The 26,113-nt window shown below is 47.8% G+C and overlaps 1 protein-coding gene across 2 annotated transcripts in view; it reads left to right on the plus strand.

Annotated features, from left to right (window-relative positions):
* ANO2 (anoctamin 2) overlaps nucleotides 1-26,113 on the plus strand; it is a 340,170-nt gene that overhangs the window by 37,710 nt on the left and 276,347 nt on the right. For both annotated transcript variants that reach the window (XM_068278130.1, XM_068278131.1), the window contains exon 3: nucleotides 5,666-6,121. In XM_068278130.1, coding sequence (XP_068134231.1) covers nucleotides 5,666-6,121 — 456 coding nt within the window. The remainder of the gene's footprint in view (nucleotides 1-5,665; nucleotides 6,122-26,113) is intronic.

The raw sequence follows: 26,113 nt of genomic DNA on the forward strand, positions 1-26,113 counted from the left end.
GATAGCAACTCTTGTTAACACTTGCACTACAGGAAAACAGAATGGGACTTTAGACAATTTCTTAGTAGGATTAGAGCTACATGTACCTAAGAAAACTCCCTACAGGCTTGATACCTCCGAACAGCGCGTCATTCCAGCACTGTGACCCAGTGGGTCAAATAGCTATCCCAGAGGACAGCACTGGAACGATGGGCCGAATGCAGGAACTAGACTATCCAGAGCCTCCTTCTACTAAGGTAAGTATCAAGCCTCAAGGCAGTTTCTTTCTTTCAGGTTTGCTTTAAGCATATTTGTATGTTCACCGCTGAAAACATGATTAGCTACATAACTTTAATTTGTCATCTTAACCACTTCCCAACTGAGGGGTTTTACCCCTTCAGCATCCGAGCAATTTTCTCCTTTCAGCGCTCCTTACATTCATTCGCCTATAACTTTATCATTACTTATCGCAATTAAATGAACTATATCTTGTTTTTTTCGCCACCAATTAGGCTTTCTTTAGGTGGGACATTATGCCAAGAATAATTTTATTCTAAATGTGTTTTAATGGGAAAATAGGAAAACATATGGGAAAAAAAAACATAATTTTTCAGTTTTCGGCCATTATAGTTTTTTAAATAATGCATGCTACTGTAATTAAAACCCCTGAAATGTATTTGCCATTTTGTCCCGGTTATAAAACCATTTAAATTATGTCCCTATCACAATGTTTGGCGCCAATATTTTATTTGGAAATAAAGGTGCATTTTTTTCAGTTTTGCGTCCATCCCTAATTACAAGCCCATAGTTTAAAAAATAACAGTGTTGTACCCTCCTGATATAAATATTTAAAAAGTTCAGTCCCTAAGGTAACTATTTATGTATTTTTTTTTATTGTAAATTTTTTTTTTTTTTTTAATTACAAAAAAAAAAATGGGGAGTGTGGGAGGTAAAGAGTTAATTTTTTGTGTATAAGTAATGTATGTGTGTGTGAAAAATAGTTTAGGGTGTAGTTTACTATTTGGCCACAAGATGGCAACAGTTTAATGCGACCTCCAAGCGTCCTTCCGGAAGCTTGGAGGAAGTACAAAGAGGCTGGGATTTTTTTTTCTTTTTCACAGTGATCGCGCTGCTTAGCGAAAGCAGCAGATCATTGCGGGGGCAGAGATCAACGAACGGGAATGTATTTTCCCGTTCATTGATCTCCGGGCGAGCGGGCAGCGGCGTGCACGATCGCGGGAGTGCGAGCGGGAGAGCGGACAGCGGCGGTAGCGGCGGGGGTACGTATATCTACGCTCCGGGCGGGGAAGTGAAGTCCAAAGGAGCGTAGATATACTGTACGCGGGCGGGGAACTAGTTAAAGTCCCATTCCTCAATGATTCCCACTTCCTGTGTATTGATTTTACTGGCAGGAAGTGGGCATATGTAAGGAATGGGACATCACAGAGACAAAATAAAGGCGTGCAGCTGATCACGCTTCAGGGCAGATCATACAAACTTTGAAAACTGTATTGTTGTGCCCTGCAACAAGGCTTACTTTAAGTTATGGATGGATGAGACCGCTTTGAAATATGACCTCGTCCGCCGCGTCCATTGACAGATTAATCTGTCAGCACGTAGTGAATGCTCCGGATCATTCTTGGCTTATTCATTAAGTTTCCTTGTCATTTAATAAACCCTCTCAGAGTCATTGCTAATGATGTGCACAACACACAAGACTGCCTATCTGGACCGGAGAGATCTTATCAGTTTTGTTAGATTGGGCTAGACCCAAGTTCTCTGGTTACACAGACATGTTTAAACTGATTATGTCCCTGCACTACTTACAATGACAATAACAACGTGTGCTGTTTCTGACCGCTACTTTCTTCCAATCTTCTGCTATCAACGAGGGATATCGGTTGTTGTAATTTAATGGTACTAAAAAAATAATTCAAATTCATTTGAAGGTGCAGAAACTACGCCCAAATGTAATTACGCATCGTAATTGTAATGCAAAGTTTGCAAATTACGCTTACAAATGTACGCGTAAAATCTAACACTATGCATATTTACGGCTGTTACGCATACTTCACATGATAGTACGGATGTACTGTTAATAATTGTGGACAATTTTCTGCATCCTGACATAAGCGTCCGTATACAACCACGTTCAGAATACGCGTCATTTTGGAATTTTATGCGTAATTACGTTTGATAACCGTAGGTGAAAGCTGGTCAAAAATACGTAATTCTGCTACGCGTAATTGCGGAAAATGACACGTAATTAAACATAATCGTAGTTTGCTCATTACGAGCAACCCTAGTTCTGCGTACTACGTAGTGACATATAGTAAAATGCAGTCCATTATTCAGGATACCCACTTTTATGGTAATTTTTCTGGTTCAGCATCAGAAACAGGGGCGTAACAATAGACCCTGCAAGGGATGCTGCCACAGGGGGGGCCAGAAGCCGAAGGGGGCCCTGTGGGGAAAGAAATTTATTTTCCCTGTCCCTGAGAGACTGAAAACTGAGGGCATGGAGAGAAAAAGCTTTCTGGTCTTTGCACAATTGTTCTAATGACTGCATCTGCTCAGCCACTGATAATGAATCATAGAAAGTTTTGTAGACAAAGATTTGTAGACAGTCCCTATTCAGTGTGCAGCACTACTACAATCGTCGGATCCCTAGATAAGGTTCTGCGCACCTTACAACTATGACAAAGGCGCTAGGCTGAGTCAAAGACACTTGTTGCTGTATGCTCCATCCCCTATTGCCTGATGAAGCGGGGCCACACCTGCGAAATACGTTGCTTTGACCCTTTTGTGTTTATATATAAAGACATTTGCTTGTTGATATATTATCAACCTGTTTTTGTGGCTGCTTGGAGGAGATAAGTCCACCATTGCCTGCCCTGATTTTTTTTTTAAACTTTTAGCTACTTTTATCCGTTTGGCGCCTCTGTTCATTTCCACATTGTTTGAGTCCACCCATGTGGAAGGGTGCTAACCCCTTGTTTCCAGATCTACAGAGAACGACTTCTTAAAGGGACTCCGAGCTCACAATAAAAAAGAAAGTTGAACTCACCTGGGGCTTTCTCCAGCCCAGTGCTGGTCGGGAGGTCCCACGACGGCGTCCTGGCTCCTCTCCAACACCCCGATCCGGAATGGCTGACAGGCCGCAGCCCGGGCGACACTCTCCCGAGTGTCGGGCTGCTCCTTCCGCGTATGACGCGGATGACGTCACACGCCGGCCGCCTCGCGTCATCACGGCGGCCGGCGTGAAAGTACTGCGCATGCGCGCTTTAATCGCGCATGCGCAGTACTTTCACGCCGGCCGCCGTAATGACGCGAGGCGGCCGGCGTGTGACGTCATCCGCGTCATACGCGGAAGGAGCAGCCCGACACTCGGGAGAGTGTCGCCCGGGCTGCGGCCTGTCAGCCATTCCGGATCGGGGTGTTGGAGAGGAGCCAGGACGCCGTCGTGGGACCTCCCGACCAGCACTGGGCTGGAGAAAGCCCCAGGTGAGTTCAACTTTCTTTTTTATTGTGAGCTCGGAGTCCCTTTAATCCTGAGTGGGAACAGGTCTAATCTCCCCACCTGCATCTGCAGTGGTTGCTTTAGTGGTAACCCATGTTTGTGAGTATAACTTTACATACTGGCCTCTCATCACTCACATCAATCCAGTACATACTGCACTATATTGGGCTCTCAGCAGGGATGATCGGAAAGAGCAAATTCGGTTCGGCCGGAATTCGCGGATTCCGCCAGCGCTAAATTCCGTCGCTATGACATTTCCGCCGGAATTTTGCGAAATTCCACGGAATTCTGCATTCCAGCAGAAAAATTAAAGTAATCGCAAATGAAACCTTGTTTATGCTAAATAATAATAATAATAATAATGGCAGTATTTGTATAGCGCCTTTCACCTGTCGGACTCAAAGCGCTTGCGAGGCAGCCACTAGAGCGCACTCAGTAGGCAGTAGCAGGGTTAAGGAGACTTGCCCAAGAAACTCCGTACTGAAATAGGTGCTGGCTTACTGAACAGGCAGAGCCTAGATTTGAACCCAGGTCTCCTGTGTCAGAGGCAGAGCCCTTAACCATTACACTATCCATAGCACCTGTTCCCCTGGTCCTTTTTCCTCCTCCTGTCTTGTCTTGTCTTCCAGGGATTTGTAGGATGTCAAAAGCCAGCTCACATATTTTGGCCAGGAATTGAACCCAGGTCTAGTGCTTGGAAGGCAGCTCTCCTCACCGCTATACCACCACCAACACTACATGCTGAAGCCCGGCTAGCATGTACCATTGTGATATACCCAAGAGAAAAATGAGCTTGCTTAGGGATTTGTAGGATGTCAAAAGCCAACTCACATACATTGGCCAGGAATCGAACCCAGGCCTATCGCTTTGAAGGCAGCTATCCTCACCATTATACCACCAACACTACACACTTCAATACACCCTTCTACTGGAAGACAAGACAAAACAGGAGGAGGGAGGAAGAGGGATGGAAAGTTTGGGTGGAATTTGTAAGTCTGTCAAGCAGAAATCCGTTTGGTGGCAAAAAAAATATTGCATTCCGCGGAATTCCACATTTTTCCACGGAAATTCCGCCATAGCGTCGCATCGGAACCGGAATCACCAAATTCCGGCCGGAATCGCGGAAATCTTAATTCCGCGGAATCCAGCGATCATCCCTATCTCTGTGTTCTCTCTCATTTGCCCCTTACAACTGATACAGAATGCAGCAGCCAAACTCCTAGCCAATGCCCCCTCGCAGCTCACACATCTCCCCACTACTGAAAACTCTTGCGATAAGATTCACTACAGCAGAAACATTTATGATTATATTGGAATGCAGAGTCAGGATGTAGACTACACAAACACAGAGCAGTGGGTAAATGGAATTGGATTTTGTGGCTGACAATCCAGCTTTTAAAGAGAACCCGAGGTGGGTTTGAAGAATGTTATCTGCATACAGAGGCTGGATCTGCCTATACAGTCCAGCCTCTGTAGGTATCCCAAACCCCCCTAAGGTCCCCCTGCACTCTGCAATCCCTCATAAATCACGGCCACGCTGCTGACAAACAGCTTGTCAGAGCTGGCTGTGTTTATCTCTCTAGTGTCAGTCTGCTGCTCTCCCCGCCTCCTGCAGAAGTCCGGTCCCCGCCTGCATCCCTTCCCTCCCTGCTGATTGAAGGTAAGGGACGGGGGCAGGGACCGGAGCTATGCAGGAGGCGGGGGAGCAGCCGAGACTGACACTACAGATGTAAACACAGCCTCACAGCACGGCTGTGATTTATGGGGGATTGCAGAGTGCAGGGGGACCTTAGGGGGGTTTGGGATAGCAACAGAGGCTGGGCTGTATAGGCAGATTCAGCCTCTGTATGCAGGTACAATTCTTTAAACACACCTCGGGTTCTCTTTAAGAAGTGCACATAAATCTAAACATACTAATACGTTAAAGTTCCACCATCTTTTGCTACCAGAGTATGTTTGTGTTTTTATGTTATCTGGATACTTTTATCGCCTCCGTCTCTTGGCTCTAATGTTATTCGGAATGTAAAGTATGTTTTGGACTCTGTTTATTGGTTTCTTTTTAATCACCCAGGTAATGTTCTGGATGTCTTTTCTGTTTGTGTGTGTCACTCCCGAGAGGCTTACTCATTATTATACCTTCCTCTTCTTCTTCTTCTTCTTCTGCAGGTTGTTAACAATTATGTGGATGGAAACGAGACGGCTAAAGAGAGCAGCATGCATTTTGGGGATGGCAAGAGGAAAGTGGACTATGTCCTTACCTACCACTACCGACATCGCGCTGCCCACCACCATGACTCCCCCTCCAACAACAGACCTCCGGCAGTTATTGTTTCTAATGGGAACTCTGTAACACCAGAGGAGGTTGGCAAAACGCCACCAGAACAGCCTCTTCCCGGGGAATTAAACAACCAGCCACAGAAACTCCAACCACCTAATCACCAGAAGCCACAGAAGCAGGACCACCACCACTCGAGGAATGGGAACTCATCGTGTCACCCTCATGAGGTGGTGGTGGTGGAGATGAGCCACCAGGATGCTTTGGAACAGGAAAGGAAAGATCAACGAGAGGAGTTTGAGCGCAATCTAATAGAAGCAGGACTGGAGTTGGAAAAAGACCCTGAGGTGAGTAGGGTCTTATCTCCGAAATGTGACCAAATATTCTTTATCATTCCACCGATGTTCTCAACTACCCAACATGTGGTCAATTAACAAGGCCAAATGGAATGGAAAACCTACCTTTTCTGTGGATACAACAATTGTCTTTTTTTCTGGGCTTGCTGATTGTTGTTGACATCAATCTGATCTGTTTGATTAGAAAATATTTGAAGGTGATATGTTTAAGAGATTTTGTAGAAACTAGCGTGGTGCTTTGATGAACAAACCAGACCTGATGGACAGTAGTCACCATAGAGGGACAGTATTTCTGTGAAGTAAATATGTGGACTCACTAAGCACCAAGACCCCATATAAAGATGAGAAATTTACTATTGTTTTGACAACAAAGTCTCTCCTCACCTGACAGCTGCTTGGCCTTGCTACTAGTGAAAACGCTAGGAGATGACATCTCAAGGAGACTGGGAGGAGTAAATGGGGCTGACAGAACAGTGGAACATAGAGGGAAAAGACAATTGGCTGGGGCAGGAGGGGGTGTTCCTGAGCTTCCATAGTAGTTAGTTCAGCCAAACACAGTAGAAAGCACGCTGCAACCATCCTTTTCACATCACTGAGACTACTCACATCCTGTTGAAGAACCAGAGAACTCAGAATAGGTTGCTGTGTTTCTGTGGAAGTAATCTGAGGGTGGAATGTTGATGCTAAAACAGCAAACTCTTTTGGGGGGATGGCTTTGCATTCAATAAGGAACAGAGCTGGGACAAGGTCCTCCAGCACCCAAGGCTGAGACACCAAAGTGCGCCCCACCATCCCTCCCACCGCAGCTGTCACACACTGATTGCTATTAAACTAAGAGGGCCACAAGGCCCACAACCTCCCCAACACCTTAATATCTTGTTATCTGGCTTGCAGTCACTGCTATGTATCCCCTTGTCTTATTTCTTTGTGCTTCATACACAATTAGGAATGACAGCTGAATATAATTGTGCGCCCCCTCCTACACTGCGCCCTGAGGCTGGAGCCTCTCCAGCCTATGCCTCGGCCCGGCCCTGATAAGGAATGTGCACCATACACATGATTTTCCTTGGCCAAAATGTTGTACCTGAAAGAAAAACTTAAAGGGACACTTAAGTCAAACAAAAAAAATGAGTTTTACTCACCTGGGGCTTCCAATAGCCCGCTGCAGCTGTCCTGTGCCCTTGCCATCTCCCTCCGATCCTCCTGGCCCCGCCGGCAGCCACTTCCTGTTTCGGTGACAGGAGCTGACAGGCTGGGGACGCGAGTGATTCTTCACGTTCCCAGACACATATAGCATATATCATATACCATATAGCAGCATAGAGGGTGCTAATGTGTCTGGTGAGTTGGGTTTCTTCAGAAAATTCACATCATTGCGCAGCTTTTCTCCAGAAAATACACAAAATGTCAGAAGCTTTCAACATAAAATACACGTAATGCGAGAAAATTTCACCAGACATTACACGTTATGTGAGCAGATTTCACAAGAAAATACATTCAATCATGTCGGCAGATTTGACCAGAAAAAAATCATTCAATCTTGCGGTAGATGTGACCAGAACATACACAATGTCAGCACCAGATTTCACCACAAAATACACAATATCGGTAGTTAAACTGACCACAAAATACACAATGACGGTAGTTAATCTGACCACAAAATACACAATGTCGGTAGCAGATTTGAGTGTTGTCAAGCTGATAGCCTGGTGGGTAGGTGGTGAAGGGTGAGCAGCCTGATTGCCTAGTGGGTAGGTGGGTAGCCTGCTGGGTAGCAGTGGTGGGTAGGTGGGCAGCAGTGGTGGGTAGGTGGGCAGCAGTGGTGGGTAGGTGGGCAGCCTGCTGGGTAGCAGTGGTGGGTAGGTGGACAGCAGTGGTGGGTAGGTGGGCAGCCTGCTGGGTAGCCTGGTGGGTAGGTGGGCAGCCTGCTGGGTAGCCTGGTGGGTAGGTGGGCAGCAGTGGTGGGTAGGTGGGCAGCAGTGGTGGGTAGGTGGGCAGCAGTGGTGGGTAGGTGGGCAGCCTGCTGGGTAGCCGTGGTGGGTAGGTGGGCAGCAGTGGTGGGTAGGTGGGCAGCAGCGGTGGGTAGGTGGGCAGCAGCGGTGGGTAGGTGGGCAGCCTGCTGGGTAGCCTGGTGGGTAGGTGGGTAGCCTGGTGGGTAGGTGGGCAGCAGTGGTGGGTAGGTGGGCAGCAGCGGTGGGTAAGTGGGTAGCAGCGGTGGGTAGGTGGGCAGCCTGCTGGGTAGCCTGGTGGGTAGGTGGGTAGCCTGGTGGGTAGGTGGACAGCAGTGGTGGGTAGGTGGGCAGCAGTGGTGGGTAGGTGGGCAGCAGTGGTGGGTAGGTGGGTAGCCTGCTGGGTAGCCTGGTGGGTAGGGGGGCAGCAGTGGTGGGTAGGTGGCCAGCCTGCTGGGTAGCCTGGTGGGTAGGTGGGTAGCCTGGTGGGTAGGTGGGCAGCAGTGGTGGGTAGGTGGGCAGCAGTGGTGGGTAGGTGGTTAGCCTGCTGGGTAGCCTGGTGGGTAGGGGGGCAGCAGTGGTGGGTAGGTGGCCAGCCTGCTGGGTAGCAGTGGTGGGTAGGTGGGCAGCAGTGGTGGGTAGGTGGGCAGCAGCGGTGGGTAGGTGGGCAGCAGCGGTGGGTAGGTGGGCAGCCTGCTGGGTAGCCTGGTGGGTAGGTGGGTAGCCTGGTGGGTAGGTGGGCAGCAGTGGTGGGTAGGTGGGCAGCAGCGGTGGGTAGGTGGGTAGCAGCGGTGGGTAGGTGGGCAGCCTGCTGGGTAGCCTGGTGGGTAGGTGGGTAGCCTGGTGGGTAGGTAGACAGCAGTGGTGGGTAGGTGGGCAGCAGTGGTGGGTAGGTGGGCAGCAGTGGTGGGTAGGTGGGTAGCCTGCTGGGTAGCCTGGTGGGTAGGGGGCAGCAGTGGTGGGTAGGTGGCCAGCCTGCTGGGTAGCCTGGTGGGTAGGTGGGTAGCCTGGTGGGTAGGTGGGCAGCAGTGGTGGGTAGGTGGGCAGCAGTGGTGGGTAGGTGGGCAGCAGTGGTGGGTAGGTGGTTAGCCTGCTGGGTAGCCTGGTGGGTAGGGGGGCAGCAGTGGTGGGTAGGTGGCCAGCCTGCTGGGTAGCCTGGTGGGTAGGTGGGCAGCAGTGGTGGGTAGGTGGGCAGCAGTGGTGGGTAGCAGTGGTGGGTAGGTGGGCAGCAGTGGTGGGTAGGTGGGCAGCAGTGGTGGGTAGCCTGGTGGGTAGGTGGGCAGCCTGCTGGGTAGCCTGGTGGGTAGGTGGGCAGCCTGGTGGGTGGGTGGGCAGCAGTGGTGGGTAGGTGGGCAGCAGTGGTGTGTAGGTGGGCAGCAGTGGTGGGTAGCCTGCTGGGTAGCCTGGTGGGTAGGTGGGCAGCAGTGGTGGGTAGGTGGGCAGCAGCGGTGGGTAGGTGGGCAGCAGCGGTGGGTGGCCGGGCCGGTGCACCTGTAAAAGAAAAAAAAAACATTCACTTACCTGCGGATGAAACCTCTCTTCCGAATCCCAGGCAGCCTCTCTCTCTGCAGCTCCTCTTGAATGACCCGCGCCGTCTCCCGCTGCGTCATCAGTGCAGGACTACGCGAAGATGGCCGCCGAAGCCCGCACTGGAGACAAAAATAGACGGCAAGATGGCGTCGGCGGCTATCTTGCCGTCTATTTTTGTCTCCAGTGCAGGCGTCGGCGGCCATCTTCCCGTAGCCCTGCTCGGGTAAACTGAGGGCCGCTATCAGCCGCCCTGTCAGTGCTCGTTGCCGGCGCCCGTGGAGAAGAAGCGCCGAAGGAGGGGACCCCGGTGAGGGAGATGTGGGGGGGTATTTCCCCCCTCCCCGCCGACGCTGCCACCCCTCCTTCAGCGCTGCTTCCCCTCCTGTGTCATCAAGGCTTCTGGGGAGGCCTTGATGACACCCCCCCTGGAGCTGACACCCGGAGCGGAGCGCTCCTGGCCGCCCCATGGTAGCGACGCCACTGGTGTATATAGGCAGATCCCCCCTTTAGTGTATATAGGCAGATTCCATATACTCAGTTCCTCTATTAGTGTATATAGGCAACCCCCCGCCCTTTAATGTATAGAGGCAGATAAAGAGTGTATAGTATACAAGCAGATCCCTCTTTAGCGTATATAGGCATCCCCCCCCCCCCAACTACCCCAACCGGGAGGAAGTTGGGGATCCTTGCTTTTCTGCTTGAAGCTGGGGGGAGAAGATGGCCAGGAGTCAAGAGTGACAAGCAGGTTTCTCTGTTCTCTCTGATTAGTGCGCAGCGCAGACATCGCCTGTGAGCGAGGGGGCCTTGCTATTGGCACGCACGGCTCACACAGACTCAGCAAGAGGCAGCAGCAGGTTCCTGGAGTCTTTACCCCCATCACCCCCAGCGACACCAGGGGGCGGAGCTACCACTTGCAGCAGCCACAGATGGACTCGGAGCCCGCAGTCACCGCCAGGCGTTAGAAATGCGGCCAGGGTCAGTTGAATACACATCACATGCGCCCCCCTGGAAGTCGGCGCCCTGAGCGACCGCTCCGGTCGCTCAGGCCAAAGGCCGGCCATGCTTGTGACACTCCAAATTTTAGAGGTGCAGGGTTGGACATGACAGGTCCTAGGGATACTCTCTGTGTTCTGCCAGTCAAGAAATATCGGAACCACTGGAGCACTAACCACTGAAGCCACAGTACTTGTGAAATATGTCAGCCTCCATATCCCTCTCACTTCAAGTGTGCTTTAAAGGACACCTGAAGTGAGATGAATATGGAGGCTGCCATATTTTTTTTCCTGTTAAACAATACCAGTTGTCTGGCAGCCCTGCTGATCTATTTGGCTGCAGTAGTGTCTGAATTACACACCTGAAACAAACATGCAGCTAATCTGACAATAATGTCAGAAACACTCAGAACTCCCAACTGTCCCTCTTTGGGAGCCAAATCCCTCTTTCTTCCTCACTTGTCCCTCTTTCGGGACTGAAGTAAAGAACTATTTGAATATTTGTATTTTTTAACTTAAAGAGACACTATGGTGAAACATTTTAAAATGTTAAATATGTGCAAACATATACAAATAACAAGTACATTTTTTTCCAGAGTAAAATGAGCCATAAATTACTTTCCCCCTACGTTGCTGTCACTAATGCTACGTACACACATGCGACAACGATCGTTCGTTGAGAACGACGAACGAACTTTTAATTGATGAAAGAACGACCTAAGTAAAGTTAGTTTTAAATTGTGTGTAACGATCTGATCGTTAGAATGAACGTTACATCACGTAAAGCAACTATTGCGCTTGCGCATAAAAATGAGAAGTTTCATGGAGAAATAGCGAAATGCGCATGTCAAGCCTAGTACGAACGACCGTTTCCAACGATGTACTACTTTTGCAAACGATCGTCGTAGGTAAAAATCCGCCAAGCTAGATCGTTCTTTTTTAACGATCTAGCTCGTCCGTCGTTAGACTTAATGATCAGGGAACGATCGTTTCAAACGACTATAGTCGCATGTGTGTACGCACCTTTACAGTAGGTAGTAGAAATCTGACAGAACTGACAGGTTTTGGACTAGCCCTTCTCCTCATGGGGGATTCTCCAACCTCTGACTTTGTCTTAGTACCTATGAACTATGTGCAGTGTAGAATGCATGAGAATGTAAATTGCCCAATTAACTCATATTCATAGGGTAGGGGCAGGTGGCATTGCTTAAAGGACCACTATCGCGAAAAAAAGTAAGGAGTTAAAATCTGACAGAACCGACAGGTTTTGGGCCAGTCCATTTCCTCATGGGGGATTCTCAAGGTTTTCTTTGTTTTCAATAGTATTTGTTTTCAATAGTAGTTTCAAATAAGCAGTTGCAAAGTCTAATTGACAAAATAGTGTGCAAGTGATTAGGGAGGCGGTTAAACTGCTGTTCAGGAAATACTGTTGAAAACAAAGAAAACCCTGAGAATCCCCCATGAGGAGATGGACTGGCCCAAAACCTGTCGGTTCTGTCAGCTTTTAACTGCCTGCTTTTTTCGCAATAGTGGTCCTTTAAGAGTGCCTACATCTGAGGGCCCCAGGATCTCTAGCTACGCCACTGTGTCCACCTCTCGGCTCTGCAATCTCTGCCATTCTCCTCCTCCCCTCTGCTGTGAATAAGAGCGCGGGGACTGTACAGTCAGCGCGGGTCCGCAGGGACTGTACAGTCAGCGCGGGTCCGCGGGGACTGCTTGCATCATAGCTCAGCCTGCTGGGCCCCAGCTGTGCACACGGCTCTCTGCTGACTGTCACATGACCTCCTTGTTATTTCCACAACAAGAAGCAAAATACAGGGCAGCAGATATGTGTTATTATGAGCCGGCCGTGCAATCAGCGCTGAACACGGCCCCCGGCTCGCCGCGTAACCTTCCATGACTGCGACGCCGCTTGTTTTCCTCCGCCGGTTATCTATGGAGCATAATTATACAGGATTAGTTATAGACGGTGCGAGAAAAGCTTAACTTCCTCACGCCCTGCAGAGATCTGATGACAGCGCAGCATGTAGCAAAGTCACCGCACTAGCAAGGTGTACAGTGATACAGCGGACCTGAACTCAGAACCTCCTCTCTGCTGTAAAAGATAAGCAACAGCATAATAACTTTTACAGAAAAACATTTCCTTGTTACAGCTGATACAAATCCTGCAATAATCTGCAGTGTGTCTGAGCTGACACAGATAAAAGATAAAATTACACTCATAATTAGTCACAGATGAGGGGGCATTAGACTGGCTAAACAATCTAAATACATACAGGATGCATTGTGTTTTCCTTCTGCCCTGAGCAAAAATTCAGGTCCACTTTAACCTGTTGCCGACTGCTCCACGCCAATTGGCGTGAGCAGTGCGGCAGCCCGAGGACCGCTCCACGCCCATTGGCGTGAATGGTGTTCTATGGGGCTAGCAGGAGATCGCGTGCAGGCTCCGCCCCGCCTTCAGTCTCCCAGCGTCGGGAGACTTTAGACGGCGAAACTACCGCCTAATTACTTTGCACTGGGAAGCGATCCGCTGTGATAGGCTGGTGGGGGGAGGGAGTTAGGGAGGAAGGGTTATAAAGTCAATTTAAAAAAAGCAGCATTTTATTGAAAAATAATATAAATAAATATTTATAAAAAAAACAAACAAACACGGGGGGGGGGGGGGGGGGGGGGGGGGGGGGCTGTTGCGATCAGACCCCACCAACAGAGAGCTCTGTTGGTGGGAAGAAAGGGGGGGGGGAGAATCACTTGTGTGCTGTGTTGTGTGACCCTGCAGCTTGGCCTTAAAGCTGCAGTGGCCTATTTAACTAAAATGACCTGGTCACTAGGGGAAGGGGGGGGGGGGGTTAACACTGCGGTCCTTAAGTGGTTAAGGTGCCCATACACTATACAAATTTCCCCAGGCAGATTCAATCACTTTGATCTGCTGATAACTGATGCCCCAACATGGCATCCGGGTTCTTCTTTGTTGCAGTGTCTGCTGGTCTCTGCTACCCCCAGTATAAGCTGCTACGCTGTGCATGTACTGATAGTAAATTAGCTGCAGTGTGTGCTGATCTCTGCTACCTCCAGTATGTACAGTATAAGTTACTACTCTGTGCATGTACTGATAGTAAACTAGCTGCAGTGTGTGATGATCTCTACTGCCTGCAGTATGTACACTATAAGCTGCTACTCTGTGCCTGTACTGATAGTAAACTAGCTGCAGTGTGCACTGATCCCTGCTACCTACAGTATGTACAGTATAAGCTGGTACTCTGTGCCTGTACTGATAGTAAACTAGCTGCAGTGTGTGCTGCTGATCTCTGCTGCCTCCAGTATGTACAGTATAAACTGTTACTCTGTGCCTGTACTGATAGTAAACTAGCTGCAGTGTGTGCTGATCTCTTCTGCCTCCAGTATGTACAGTATAAGCAGGTACTCTGCGCCTGTACTGATAGTAAACTAACTGCAGTGTGTGCTGATCTATGCTACCTCCAGTATGTACACTATACGCTGCTACTCTGTGCCTGTACTGATAGTAAACTAGCTGCAGTGTGTGCTGATCTCTGCTACCCCCAGTATGTACAGTATATGCTGTTACTCTGTGCCTGTACTGATAGTAAACTAGCTGCAGTGTGTACTGATCTATGCTACCTCCAGTATGTACAGTATAAGCTGTTACTCTGTGCCTGTAATGATAGTAAACTAGCTGCAGTGTGTGCTGCTCTCTGCTACCCCCAGTATGCACAGTATATGCTGTTACTCTGTGCCTGTACCAGAGGTGTATCTTGAGTAGTACACGCATGGCTTGTGCCATGAGCACCATAGCACCCATGAGCGCTATGCCTCCCCCATCCTGTGCCGCCACTGCTGCCCACTTATGCCCGCCAACCTGTGTCCCGTCTTCGCTGCCTAAATCAAGTTACAGGCAGCGTAGTCAGACCTCCGATCAGCCAGCGACTGAAGTGTGGAGAGGGCTCATTGTTCCCCGCGGACACCGCACTGCCTATGCAGAAGTGACATCATTAGTCACTTCCGCATACGCAGTTCAGTGTCCGCGGGGGACCATGTGCCCTCTCCACACTTCAGTTGCTGGCTGATCAGAGGACTGACTATGCTGCCTGTAACATGATTTAGGCAGCAGCTTCGGGAACGACACACAGCAGGCAGGCTGCGCTGATCTGAGGTCTGACAGCACTGTGAGTGGGGGAAGGGGCCTGCCTACAAACTGGGGGGGGGGGGGCTGTCACTACCTAAACTGGAAGGTACCTGTCATTAAACCTCTCCTGTACCAGTCATTACCTAAACTTGGGGTGGGGTGTTCCTGTCACTACTGAAACTGGGGGGGGGGGGTTCAACGCTACCCAAACTGGGTACCCAGATACCCAGTGTACTGATAGTAAACCAGGTGCAATGTGTGCTGATCGCTTTACCTCCATTATGTACAGTATAATCTGTTACTGTGTCTCTCCTGATAGTAAACTAGCTGCAGTGTGTGCTGATCTCTACTACCTACCCCCAGTGTGTACATTATAAGCTGTTAATCTGTGCCTTATAGTGAAGTAGCTGCAGTGTGTGCTGATCTCTGCTACCCCCAGTATGTACAGTATAAGCTATTGCTAAATATAATTTTGCCATCTCAAAACAGAAGGTATTTGCAATAATTGATCTTTAAGCAACTGTGGTTTCCCATGATGCATCATTCTCAAATATGCAAATCATATTTTTCTGCCCTGAAAGCCAGGCTGCACATCCAAAACAGCTGGTGTATAGTGAGCCTATGACTTATACTGTACCACAATAAACAATACCAGTTGCCTGGCTGTCCTGCTGATCTCTTTGGCTGCAGTAGTGTCTGAATCACACACCTAAAGCAAGAAGCATGCAGCTAATTCAGTCAGATCTGCTAAATAAGGTCAGGAACACCTGATCTGCTGCATGCTTGTTCAGGGTCTATGGCTAAATGTTTAAGGGCAAAGTATCAGTGGGACAGCCAGGCAACTGGTATATTGCGTAAAAGGAAATAAATATGGCAGCCTCCATATTCCTCTCACTTCAGTTGTCATTTAACCTCCCCCCCCCATGACCGCGTCATGGCAATAGGCGACCTGCGACCTACTGCTGCGATGTACTGAGGACAGCTGTGTGATACAGATGTCACCTCTGGAGGCAGGGAAGCCTATGACAGCCAATCATGCTGATTGGCTGGTGGGGGGGAAGGAGTGCGGGGTTTAAAAAAAATTATTGAAATAAATATTTAGAAAAAACAAACAAACATTGGGGGAGCAATCAGAGCCCACCAACACAAAGCTCTGTTGGTGGGCAGAAAAAAAGGGGGGGGGGGGAGATCACTTGTGTGCTGACTTGTATGGCCCTGCAGCAAGGCCTTAAAGCTGCAGTGGTCTAAATAACAAAAAATAGCCTGGTCACTAGGGAGGTGTAAGCCTACGGTCCTCAAGTGGTTAAAGCTGGAGGATTAGCCATACTATGCCAGGGAAAAACACATATATAAGTAGACTAGCTGATTGCCCGGCGTTGCCCGGGTATGTATTTGGCTGGTGTTGGCTCCACCTACTTTTTCTAACCCTAACACACAATTACTCACTGACCAAGTTTGTGAGCTTTGCAGTCTTTGGTATCAATAATTTGCATTGAAATGAAACAAATCTGAATGGCTGTGTGTGGCTCTACCCCCTTTTCTGAATTTGAACCCCAGTCACCCAATAACCAACTGTACCAGGTTTGAGGCCTGTGCCATTAACAGTTCAAGAATGGTAGCAATTAAATATTCCCTTTGAAAAGCAACAGGTGAAGTTTGATTCACTTTTGTAGACTCCACCCACTTTTTTGAATATTAATCCCAGTCACCCAGTGACCAACTGTGCAAAGTTTAAAAACCCTGCCATTAACAGAATGGCTGCAGTTTACATTTTCCCAGTGAAATTTGTATTTGTCTCCACCCACTGATGACCCGGCGTTGCCCGGGTATGTATTTGACTGGTGTTGGCTCCGCCCACTTTCTAACCCTAACACCCAAACAGTCAATGACCAAGTTTGTGAGCTTTGGGGTCCTTGGCATCAATAATTTGTATATTCCCATAGAAATTAAACAAATCAGATAGGCTGTTTGTGGCTCCACCCCTCTCCAGCATTTGAACCCCAGTCACCCAATGACCAACTGTAGCAGGTTTGAGGCATCTGCTATTAACAGTGTAAAAATGGCAGCAATTTAAATATTCCACTTGAAAATCAACAGGGGAATTTTGATTGGCTATTATAGGCTCAACCCACTTCCCTGAATATTAATCTCAGTCACTCAGTGACCATCTGGGCAAAGATTGGGAACCCTGAAATAAACAGTGTAAGAAAGGCTGCAGTTTACACTTTCCCAGTGAATGTTGTTTTTGGCTCTGCCCACTTTTTGTAACCTGGACACAAAGTCACTACTCAATGCCCAAGTTTGTGAGTTTTGGGGTCCTTGGCATCAATCATTTGTATTTTCCCATGAAATGAAACAAATCTGATTCACTGTTTGTGGCTCTGTCCCCTTTTCTGAATTTGAACCTCAGTGACCCAATGACCAACTGTACCAGGTATGAGGCTTGTGCCATTAACAGTGCAAGAATGGAAGCAATTTTAATATTCTCCTTGAAAAGTGACATGTGATTTTTGATTGGCATTTTTAGGCTTCACCCACTTTTCTGAATATTAATCCCAGTCACCCAGTAACCAGCTATGCTAAGTTTGAGAATTAACAGTGAAGAAGGGCTGCAGTTTACAATTTCCCAGAAAAATCTGTTTTTAACTCCACCTACTTTGTGTAACCTGGACACACAGCCACTGACCAAGTTTGTGAGCTTTTGGGTTCCTGGCATCAAAATTGTGCTAATGGAAGCAGTTTATGCAGCAAAGAAATCTGGCTCCGCCCTTTGCTGAATTTGAACCCCAAACACTTAAAGAGGAACTCCAGTGAAAATAATTTAATATAAAAAGTTGCTTAATTTTTACAATAATTATGTGTACATGATTTAGTCAGAGTTTGCTCATTGTAAAATCTTTCCTCTCCTAGATTCACATTCTGACATGTATTACATGGTGACATTGTTACTCTGGGCAGATTATGTAGCTGTTCTGGCTTTAACAGACAGCTATAAACAGCCATTTCCTGTGTGTGTCATTGTTACATTGTGGCAGTTTGCCCAGAGTACCGTACGGTACCTGAGCCTCTTGTGGGAGGGGTTTCAGGACAAAATCAGTCATACAGCGCCCCCTGATGGTCTGTTTGTGAAAATCTTTATATTTTTCATGTAAAAGTGGGTATCAGCTACTGATTGGGATAAAGTTCAATTCTTGGTCGGAGTTTCTCTTTAACGATCGACTGTTGCAGGTTTGAGGTCTCTGCTATTAACAGTGTGAGAATGGCTGCAGTTTCAATATTCCCCTTGAAAATCAATAGGTGAATGTTGATTGGCTCTCGTAGGCTCCACCTGCTTTTCCTAATATTAATCCTAGTCACCCAGTGACCAACTGTGTGAAGTTTGAGAACCTTGCCATTAACAGTGTAAGAAAAGCTGCAGTTTACATTTCCCCATGTAAAAAGTTAGTTGTTTTTGGCTCCGCCCACTATTTCTAATGTTGACATACAGTCACTTAATGACCACATTTATGAGCTTTGGTGTCTTTGGCATCAATAAGTTGCATTTTACCATTGAAATCAAACAAATCTGATTGGCTGTTTTTGGCCCGCTCCCTTTAGAATTTAAACCCCAGTCTCCCAGTGACTGACTGTAGCAGATGTTAGGCCTCTGCCATTAAGAGTGAATGAATGGCAGCAATGTAAATATTCCCCTTGAAAATCAATAAGTACATTTTGATTGGCTGTTGTAGGCTCCACCCACATTTCTGAATATTCATCCCAGTCACCCAGTGGCCAATTGTGTAAAGTTTGGGAACCCTGCAATGTAAAAAACCCTGCAATGTAAAAAAGGTGAATTTTGATTGGCTGCTGTAGGCTCCACCCACTTTTCTGAATATTAGTCCCAGTCACCCAGTGGCCAACTGTGTCATGTTTGAGAACCCTGCCAATAACAGAATGGCTGAAATCAATCTAACAAATCTGATTGGCTGTTTGTGGCTCCACCCCTTTAGTGATTTTGGACCCCAGTCACCCAATGACTGACTGTATCAGGTTTGAGGCCTCTGCCACTAACAGTGTAAGAATGGTAGCAATGTGAATATTTCCCTTGAAAATCAATAAGTACATTTTGATTGGCTGTTTTAGGCTCCACCTACATTTCTGAATATTCATCCCAGTCACCCAGTGGCCAATTGTGTAAAGTTTGAGAACCCTGCAATGTAAAAAATGAAGTTGTTGCCACCGCCCACTTTTTCTAAACTTGACATACTGTCACTCAATTATCAAGTTTATCAGCTTTGGGGTCCTTGGTATCAATACTTTGTATATTCCCATTGAAAAATAAACAAATCTGGCTGTTTGTGGCTCCGCCCCCTTCCTGAATTTGGACCCTAGTCACCCAGTGACCACTGTACCAGGTTTGAGGCATCTGCTTTTACCAGTATAAGAGAATGGTAGCAGATGAAATATTTCCTTTGAAAATTAACAGGTGAATTTTTATTGGCTGTTGTAGGCTCCACCCACCTTCCAAAATCTTAATCTGTCACCCAATGACCAACTGTGCAAAGTTTAAGAATTCTGCCATTAACGGTGTAAGAATGGCTGCAGTTTATATTTTCCCAGTAAAAGTTGTTTTGGCTCTGCCCACTTTTTGTAACCTTGACACACAGTCACTCAATGACCAAGGTTGTGAGCTGTCAGGTTCCTGGCATCAAAAATGTGTGAATGGAAGCAGTTTATCCACCAAAGAAATCTGATTGGCTGTATGTGGCCCCGCCCCTTTAGTGAATTTGGACCCCAGTCACCCAATGACCGACTGTAGCAAGTTTGAAGCCTCTGCCATTAAAAGTGTAAGAATAGCAGCAGTTTAAATATTCCCCTTGAAAATCAATATGTGAATTTTGATTGGCTGTTGTAGGCTCCACCCATTTTCTTGAATCTTAATCACATTCACCCAGTGACCAAGTGTGGCAAGTTTGAGAACCCTGCGATTAACAGTCTAAGAATGGCTGCAGTTTACATTTTCCCATTTAAGATGAACGGCTGAAATTTGATTGGCTGTTTTATGCTCCTCCCACTTTTCCTGGATTCGTAACCTCGGTCACCAAGTGACCAACTGTGCCAAGTGTGGGGACTCTGGCTTGATTACTGTGAGAATGGCAGCCTTTTACATTTTTTCCATTGACTTGAATGGGTGAAATCTGATTTGCTGTTTGTAGCTCCGCCCAGGTGTGCAGGGGGGCCGCGAGACCCCCAGAACCAGTGGCGTAACTAAGGAGCTGTGGGCCCCGATGCAAGTTTTACATTGGGGCCCCCAAGCACTCTATACATAACAATTGATGTGGCGCACCAAAACCTGCCAATGGCAACTACAGTGTCAGAGGTGCAAGAAGGGGATGGGAAACAGTTTGTTATTGATTACCACTATTCAAAGTATCTATAGAAGTGATTATTACGAGCACAGGAACAATAGAGAGCTAATACTGTAGTTTAGGGAGGGCCCTTCGGAGCCCCTCTGGCCCAAGGGCCCCGATGCGGTTGCTACCTCTGCAACCCCTATTGCTACGCCCCTGCCCAGAACATATCATCCCAGATAGTAAGGGATCTGTATACCAAGTTTCGTTCAAATCGGTCAAGCCGTTTTCGAGTGATCGCGGCACATACACACACACACACACATCCGATTTTATATATATAGATAAATACTTGATCTACTTACATAACACATGTATTGTACTGTCCACGTTTTGATTTCAGTGAATTTTATATAGTAAATGAAGAGAATTCTGTTCCTGGTGGGAACCATGTCTTTTTGCCCTCAGTTTGAGGCTAAATGCTGATGTCATTTCTTCCCTTAACTTTTTTCTTCTTTTCTCCTCCAATCGCTGAGTCACCTCAGCCTTGCTTGTAAACACAAGTAAGCAGGGGATCATGTTTTAGCTAGGCAGCTAGGCAGGGAAATAAAGGGAAGAGGAGGAATATATTATAGATAAAAAGATCCCCCAGCATACAACTGTTTGGCAATGACTATTAAAGGGCCAGTGCTCCTAAGGTATGTGATAACTCCAAATCATAACAGCAGAAAAGTTTTGAAAGTTTTGAATGCAGGATTAGCATCTTTATCACTTAATACACTCAGACCAGTTGAGTCCCGCCTTAAAGGAATCATCAGCTAAAATAAAAAAAATCCGCTTTACTCACCTGGGGCTTTCTACAGCCCCTTGCAGCCGACTTTCCCACGCAGACTGCTCCGCTCTCTGACCTGCCGTCCCGGGCTCCCCGCACGGTGCAGAGGATGTCCTTACTGCGCCTGCGTGAAGCGCCGATGTCAATCAAGCCCGCGTTGTCCGCGGCTTACTGCGCAGCCTAACATAACAATTGAAATGGCAACCAAAACCTGCCAAGGACAACCACAGTGTCAGAGGTGCAAGAAGGGGATGGGGAATACTTTGTAGTGATTACTGCTGACCGCTCCGCTCTCCGCTGAGGCTGTTTAAGATTGGGGAGAGAGATGTAGTGTGATGGACTTTTGGGACCTGGTGGATTGCAAGGGCCTCTAACACCTCCAACTAAAGTGGCTATAGACTCTGAACCATAGATGGCTACAAAGCCTGAACTGTTTTGAAAAAGTGTCTTGCTCTATTTGGGTGCTGTCTATATGTGGACTTCCGTTAGGATGCGGGACGGGAGGAGTGATCTGAGTGGTTCTGTGATGGTTAGGAGGGCCAATTTTAAGTTGGTGCAGCTCTGTAGGTGACGGTAAAACATTTGGAAAAGGACGAAAAGATAGAGCGGACTCAGAGAACTTGATATTTCATTTGGACAGGTGGCCACTGGAAAGGTCTTACCTGGTGTAGTGGCTGATAAACCTGTATGGGAGCATCCGGCATGCAAGCGTTTATCTTACTGGCCGGGGATCTGGCTTGATGACCGCACTTCGGCGCTCCTTTCAACTGTGATGTAACCATCTGTTCCAGTGCTCGGCAATGTAAACCTCATTCTGTGTGCTAGCCCTGCACTCTGCGGGTGCACAATGGGTGGGTGAGCGTGTGCTCAGGGCTTGTCTGGGTGGAGGCAATGAGCGGTGTGCCAGGTGTCCTTCTGTGCTGTGTGACTGCACTATGCAGTTTGCAGACAGTTGGCACGCCGAGAGTGTATGTTGGATGATGCTTGGACCATGGCTGAATTTGATACAAGGCAACAAAGGCAATGGCCTAGAGCACCAGGAAGCAAGGGGCGGTCAGACACATGATAGGTGCACAACCAATAATGTCCTTCTAAACCAATAACCCCTCTTAAACCCCTAATGTTCTTAGCAATCTAACAAGAAACACACCAGAACTGCAATTGACGTTGGAATGAATTAGGCCAATGCAGCCCATTTTATTAACCTTATAACAACAATGTAAAACAATTTCAACTCGTATAACAAGAAAAACCTGTTGGAAGGCAAGGAATCCAGAGGTCAAAACACTGATCACAAAAAACATCCAAAAACTTTGGGCATGCAGCCATACTCTGGCCCCCAGACGCAGCCGCCGACTTGGGTACAGCTGCATACCCGTTCCATGAACCAGATATTCTTATTATGACGCCTTTAACCATGAGGAAAATCACCTGCGTGAAAATCCTCTGAAACCAGTTTTCCTCTCTCCTGCGGAAATCTTGCCCCATCAGCTGCAATGACCTATAACCCAAAAACGAACCTACATGGACGGGTGGGCACTTTTTCCGTCCTCGCTCCTCTCTGCAGCCAGTTCCACCCCTCCTTTGCTCTGCCTTGCTGACTCCTCCCTTCCTGTATCTTGCCCAGGAACCCACCTTTTCCTGCTCCACCCTCCAGCCTGGAAACCATGGGAATAATCTATCCACTGGAAACTTTTAACCCCTAGCTAGTGTTGGGCGAACACCTGGATGTTCGGGTTCGGGCCGAACAGGCCGAACATGGGCCAGATGTTCCGCATGTTCGGCCCGAACGCCGAACTCAATGGGAGTCAATGGGACCCCCGAACATGCCCATTTTGGGGGCCCTATGGGGTCGCAGGCATAAGGGGGGAGCATGCCCCGGTCGCGGGGGGGGTCGGAAATTCCCCCCACCCCCTCCGCTAGCGCTCCCCCCTCTGCCCGCTTCCCCATACAAAAAGTTTAAATCAAGTTCAATAGTACCTGGGCTGGTGGCATTGGCTGGCAGTGGAGTGAGGAGGAGGAGGAGTCCGAATAGCAGAGTGACGTTGAGGCCGGGCAGCGGGCGGTTCAGCGCTAGTACCCTTGTGGTACTTCCGCCCTTTCTCTGACCTCACGTCCTCTGCGTGATGACGCATACGAGGGTACGCGTGATGCGTACCCTCGTATGCAGAGGACGTGAGGTCAGAGAAAGGGCGGAAGTACCACAAGGGTACTAGCGCTGAACCGCCCGCTGCCCGGCCTCAACGTCACTCTGCTACTCGGACTCCTCCTCCTCCTCACTCCACTGCCAGCCAATGCCACCAGCCCAGGTACACTACTATTGAACTTGATTTAAACTTTTTTTATGGGGAAGCGGGCAGAGGGGGGAGCGCTAGCGGAGGGGGTGGGGGGAATTTCCGACCCCCCCCGCGATCGGGGCATGCTCCCCCCTTATGCCTGCGACCCCATAGGGGGGCCGTATTGCGGCCTGTTCGGCCGAACAGGGCCCTGTTCGCCCGAACAGGGGCCCTGTTCGGCCCTGTTCGGGGGCATACAGAAGTTCGGGGCGAACCCGAACTTAAAAGGCCGAACACCATCAGGTGTTCGGCCGAACTCGAACATCACCCGAACAGGGTGATGTTCTGCAGAACCCGAACAGTGGCGAACACTGTTCGCCCAACACTACCCCTAGCTAGCCTGGACCTACGGCTTGCCCTATCAAGGATGGCCCTCCTCAGCTACGCTTCTCCAGGCCCTGCTTTAATGCAATTAAACTGCCAAACATGTAAACCGCAGCAGTCAAAAACCCAGCCCTGCTTCCAGTGACGAGCAGTGGAGCACTGGTCCTGTGCTCTCCCCATCCTATACTGTGCTCCCCCCAAGCACAGCACAGAATGGGTGGAGCACAGGACTAGGGAAGAACAGAGAGATGGGGTTAGTGGCAGTGCGCCTTGGGCAGTAAAATGTCCAAATCCAGCCCCGGCTTGGAGTAGAGGGTGTATGATACAATGGCGTCTACCGTCAAAGAACAAGCGACACCCATGCTAACCTAGAAATAAAAAACACATATATAAGTAGATAAATACTAGTTCTACTTGCATAACAGATGTATTGTGCTATCCACGTAATGATTCCTGTGAAGTTTATAAAGGAAAAGCAGAAAATCCTATTCTAGGCAGTGGCCATCTTGCCAAGCTAATGCTGACATCATATCCTCCCTGACTCTTGTTTTCCCCCCTCCCTTCTCTTGCTCATTGTGTGTTCCTTAGCTGCCCTCCTCCCAGAGTCTTTAGACACTCCCAGTGAGGTGTATACTAGGAACTGCACTGTCTTATCTTCCAATTGCTGAGTCACCTCAGCCTTGCTTGTAAACACAAGTGAGCAGAGGTGTTTCAGATAAGAAAGCTAGGCAGGGAAATAAATGGAAGAGCAGGAATATATTATAGATAAAAATAACTCCCAGCATTCAACTCTTTGGCACTAGGGCCAGTGCTCCTAAAGTATGTGATAACTCCAAACCATAACAGCAGAAAAAGTTTTGAAAGTTTTGAATGCAGGATTAGCATCTATATCACTTAATACACTCAGACCAGTTGCTGTTGAAATTTGATTTTTATGGTGACAATACCGTTTTAAAGTGGAAAGATAGTTTGTTTATTTAAAATGCAAAGTGTTTCAGGAGCTCATTCTACTTTCATCAGGCAAAAATTTGACTCTGTTTGTCAGCCCGAGTTGTGTCGGGGAGGGAACAGTCTTCACCCGATCTCTAAGACTGCTATTTGGAAGATGTCTTCTCTTTGGTCTGTCTGCTGAGGCCGTTAGAAGTGTAAAGCCTCATCTACACGGTACAATTGTCCATCAGATCGACAGGTGATCTGATAAGAAATGTCACTCTGTGTAAACGTCCAAATTGTTTCTGATCAATTTTGCAATAGATTTTGCATTGATAAGTACCTCAAATCTATTGCAAAATCTATCGCATTCCGATTGGACCGGTTGGAAATTATCTAATAGATCCGTCGATCTGATTGAAAATTGTACCGTGATTGTACCGTGTAGATGAGGCTTTAGCCTGTTCAGGAACCTGCCTGCTCACGTATCTAGGTGTGGTATAGTACATGACAGCTTAGTGTACTGTCACTTTTCTGTTTTGGGCCTACATTAAAAACAACCAGGTGAGCACATAAAATTCCTTCTACTGCCTAACATTTGTAGCTTCAACCTTTTGTTGACTGGGATTCCCACGGTTGGGGCGCCGTCAGGGTATTAGTAAGCCAAGTTCCAGCTTAAAAGGGCACTATGGCGAAAATTTTTAAAATTTACAATATGTGCAAACATAGACAAATAAGAAGTACGTCTTTTGCAGAGTAAAATGAGCCATATATTACTTTCCCCCTATGTTGCTGTCACTTACAGTAGGTAGTAGAAATCTGGCAGAAGCGACAGGTTTTGGACTAGTCCATCTCTTCATAGGGGATTCTCAGCAAGGCTTTTATTCCTTATAAAGATGATTTAAACAATGAGGCTGGCCAGCTTCCCTGCTCGCTACACAGTTTTTTTGGCAGTTGGACAGAGCAACTGCCATTCGCTAAGTGCTTTTGAAAATAAATACATTCCTGAGAATCCCCCCATAAAGAGATGGACTAGTCCACAACCTGTCGATTCTGTCAGATTTCTACTACTTACTGTAAGTCGAGATTACCTCTCATTTTTATTTTTAACAACTAGAAGTTATATCTATTTCTACACATGAGCGTTACCATCCTTCCGAGTATCCAGATAAACCTCCTTTGAAGGTAATAGTTTTTCCCCTAAAAACCTAACACTCAGGAGAGCGACCATCCAGCTTCTGGAAGGACCTGGAAAACCGAGAGGGCTTATACGGTGATTGCAGAGATCTGCAGACCACTCTTTTGAGAATAGCTGCATATACTTACAACTTCCCATTTAGCAACCATTTATGCCACGTGGACGTGAGCCTCACATCCACATCTGCAGTTGCTACAGCCGCAGGGACCCGCTAGTCGCGTCCCTGCAGTTTGGGGGGTTTGCATGCAATCGTGCGGGCAAATGCCCGCAATCGCAATGTTGCTGGTAGCGGGGGGGGGGGGGGGGGAGGGATTGGCTGCAGGGGACAAAAGTCCCCTGTGCCAATCCCATACATGTCCGCCGAGAATAAACACTGTTTTTGTTCAAAACCAGTGTTTATTCTTAAATAGAGTCGCCGTGC

This window comes from Hyperolius riggenbachi, chromosome 3 (genome assembly GCF_040937935.1).
Source record: "Hyperolius riggenbachi isolate aHypRig1 chromosome 3, aHypRig1.pri, whole genome shotgun sequence".
NCBI lineage: Eukaryota > Metazoa > Chordata > Amphibia > Anura > Hyperoliidae > Hyperolius > Hyperolius riggenbachi.